General features: G+C 38.2%; 1 protein-coding gene across 1 annotated transcript; it reads left to right on the forward strand.

Moving 5' to 3' along the window:
• The first annotated feature begins 539 nt into the window (after positions 1-539).
• Positions 540-1598, forward strand: LOC139197841 (uncharacterized). Its single transcript, XM_070825836.1, has 2 exons — positions 540-882; positions 991-1598. The coding sequence occupies exons 1-2, from the start codon at positions 540-542 to the stop codon at positions 1596-1598; spliced, it is 951 nt and encodes a 316-aa protein (XP_070681937.1).
• The last annotated feature ends 1931 nt before the right edge of the window (positions 1599-3529 follow it).

A 3529-nucleotide genomic window follows, 5' to 3' on the forward strand; every position in this document is an offset into this window, starting at 1 on the left:
ATCCGGTTTACAATAATTTAGCCAAGATTTCGATAAGATTTTCAACCAATCACGAAGTGCCACGTGGCATTGTCCAGAACCTCATCCTTTCTTTTTTTGTCCATATAAACCCTACATCCCTACATCCATCCTCACACCAAGCTCAATCATTCTTTTTAGCTCAGAATCCTTGTTCATCGTTTTCAAATCTTGAGTTCTTATTACAATGTCTTCTTCAAGAAGGGTGTATAAACAGTTGCAGGAGCAACAACAAAGATTGTTGGCACAACAGGCAGAATTGGCCAATCTCGAGGAAGGTGGAGGTGGAGATGAGGCTTTCTTCATGAAGGAGGATGAGGATAATCACCATAGAAGGCAGAAGGCCTCACATTCCCGCCGTGGGTCAGATAGCCAAACTAAGACGTGTTGCAAACCTCGATAGAAAAAGGGAAAAACGAGGTAAAAATCTATTGGAAGATTATTTTATTCCCAATAGCATATTCCTTGATCATATTTTCAGACGTCGTTTTAGAATGCAACGAAATTTGTTCAACAAAATCATGAGTGATATTTGCAACCATGATCCATACTTTGTGCAAAAAGAGGATGCTTTTCATGTTCTATGTCTTATTCCCGAGCAAAAAATTACGGCATCCTTGCGAATACTTGCATATGGAGCATCTGCAGATCAAGTGGATGAGATCGCGAGGATGGGAAAAACAACTGTTCCAGAGTCCCTGATGCGGTTTTGCTCTGCAATTGAAGCCCTCTACACCAATGAGTACCTCCGGACACCCACGCCAAGGGACATGCGCAGGCTTCTGAGGAAGGGTGAGATGCGAGGCTTCCCTGGCATGATTGGAAGCATTGACTGCATGCACTGGACTTGGAAAAACTGTCCAAGTGCGTGGCAATGAGCATATGGCGACAGAAAAGGAGCCAAAAGCATAATTTTGGAAGCGGTGGCTTCATTTGATACATGGATTTGGCATGCTTTTTTTGGTGTTCCAGGAGCTCAGAATGACCTAAATATCCTTGCCCAATCCCCAGTGTTCGACGAACTGCTGCAAGGAAACTCGCCAAGATGCACATATTGGGTTAATGGTACCCAATACGAGGGATCATACTACCTTGCAGATGGCATTTACCCAAGGTGGTCAACATTTGTCAAAACAGTGCCACATCCACAGACTGAAAAGGAAAAACACTTTGCAAAATGTCAAGAAGGGTGTAGGAAGGATGTCGAGCGTTGTTTTGGTATCCTGCAAGCTCGTTGGGCGATTATCAGGGTTACAGCTAGAATGTTTGATGTCGAGGCTCTTCGATCCATCATGATGACGTGTATTATTCTCCACAACATGATTGTTGAAGATGAGTATGATTATGATGCCGTCGATGGATATGAGCCGGATCTGATGAACAACTCAAGAACACGTATCTATTGTGCTCATGACCGGACCAAGGATCCAGTGCAACACGAGCCGTTGGAACGCGATGGACGTTACAATGAATTGATCGTTCAGCAGTACACTAATGTGCAAGAGCCATACTGGCACGTAACCCGCCAGAATGACTTGATTGAGCACCAGTGGGGATTGCATGAAGGCGAAGATAATTAGAATGAGGCTTGTGGTTGAAGAATACATTGTATTTTTTTTTAAGTTTATGTAATTCTATGTAGTGTGTTTTGTTTTTAAGTTTATTTGGTGAGTTTATGTAATTCTATTTATTTGGTGAGTTTATGTAATTCTATGTAGTGTGTTTTGTTTTTAAATTTATTTGGTGAGTTTATGTAATCTTATTTCATGAGTTTAAATAAAGTACAAAAGAAATAAAGTTTAAAAATAAATAATTACATTAAATTGCATAATAAATTAAATAAAAATAAATAAGAAATAACATAAAGATTACATAAGAAATTAAATAAAGTTCAAACCTAAAAAAAGAAAAAACATAAGAAATTAAATAAAGTTTTACAAAAATAAGAAATTACATAAAAATTATACAAAGTCTCTCGAGTTAGGATATGTGATGCTAGGATCTTGGTTGCCATGATTTGTGTAGCTAGAACCCCCTTGACTTGTTTCCGCATCTCTTGCACGCCTCCTTCGCATGACATCTCTTTTTTCCGATGTCCAAAAATATTTAGAATTCGGAGACAATCCTACTAGAGACTTGCTCATAGTGTCACGATCTGCTTGAGCCATCCTTTCTTCTCGAAGCAATTCATTTTCTCGATGAAGTGCTTCTCTAACCAGCTCGTTCTCTCGATTAACTACTTCTCTTTGTCTCTCAGCCGCCGCTTCACGGGCCTCAGTAGCTGCTAATATTGCTGCCATAGCAGCAACTTTTTCCTCATCTCTAGCCTTTTCCCGTGCCATGTTCAGTTCACTTTGGCGAGCAAGTTCCTCCATATATTTAGTGTAGTCATTTTTGGAAGAACTTCCTTTTTTCTTTGATGCCTTTTTACCTGGAAGCCTGAGGGACTGACGAGTCGGTTGGGTATCGGGCACTTGTTCAGGCGTCCCTTCCGTGTCTTGAAATGTGTCGGCTTCTTGTTCGGCCATGTCTGGTTCTGGAGAACTATGTAGACCTATACCGTGCATGACAACTTCTGGACCAATTGCCACAATTTTGTATTTAGGGCAATCTTTGACAATTTGCCAACATTCCCATCTAGTGAATGATTTGTTCCCGTTCTTTGAATTGTAGAATGCTTGAGCTTGTAGTGTCTATAAAAATGTGGGATAACATAGTGTTAAAAAATGCAGGTGTAACACAAATAAATAAATTCAAAATATTGATACGGGTGGAATGCATATAAATTACATAAAAATGACATAAGAAATTAAATAAAAATTACATAAGAAATTAAATAAATTAAAATTTTGAAGCGGGTGGAATGCATATAAAAATTACATAAGAAATAACATAAAAATTACATACGAAATTAAATAAATCAAAATATTAATGTGAGTGGAATGCATATAAATAAATAAAAATATTGTCACCTGATCCGCTAAACTTGTCCCACTACGGAGGTTACCGGAAGCATGAGAGATGGCGTTTTTCCAACAAGTAAAGGATGCGTTGAGTTTTTTCCAACGACCTTGAAGACCTTGACTAGTTCTGGCGTTTTCTCCATGTACATCGCAAAACGCTTTCATAATTTTGCTCCACATTTCTCGCTTATCCATCTCATTACCCATAATCGGGTCATGAGTAGTGTGAACCCAACATTCACACAACGTAACATCTTCAATGAGCTTCCACGAAGACATTTTTTTCTCTTAAAGTGTAGAAAATATTGAACTGTAGATAGTATAGAAAGTGTAGAAAATATTGAAATGTGGTGTAAAGGTAGAAGATGAGGGTTAGGTATTTATAGGAAAAAAATTAACATTTTTCAAAAATTTCTGTATTTTTTAATAATTTTTAATGAATTTTAATATAGTTAATTAATCTGGACCGTTAGATTTGAAAAGTATTCAAATCCAAGAGCTAGGGAGTTGCCACGTGGCCAACAGTCATATTTATGACCGTTGGGTTT

Source organism: Malus domestica, chromosome 07, assembly GCF_042453785.1.
Source record: "Malus domestica chromosome 07, GDT2T_hap1".
NCBI classification, from domain to species: domain Eukaryota; kingdom Viridiplantae; phylum Streptophyta; class Magnoliopsida; order Rosales; family Rosaceae; genus Malus; species Malus domestica.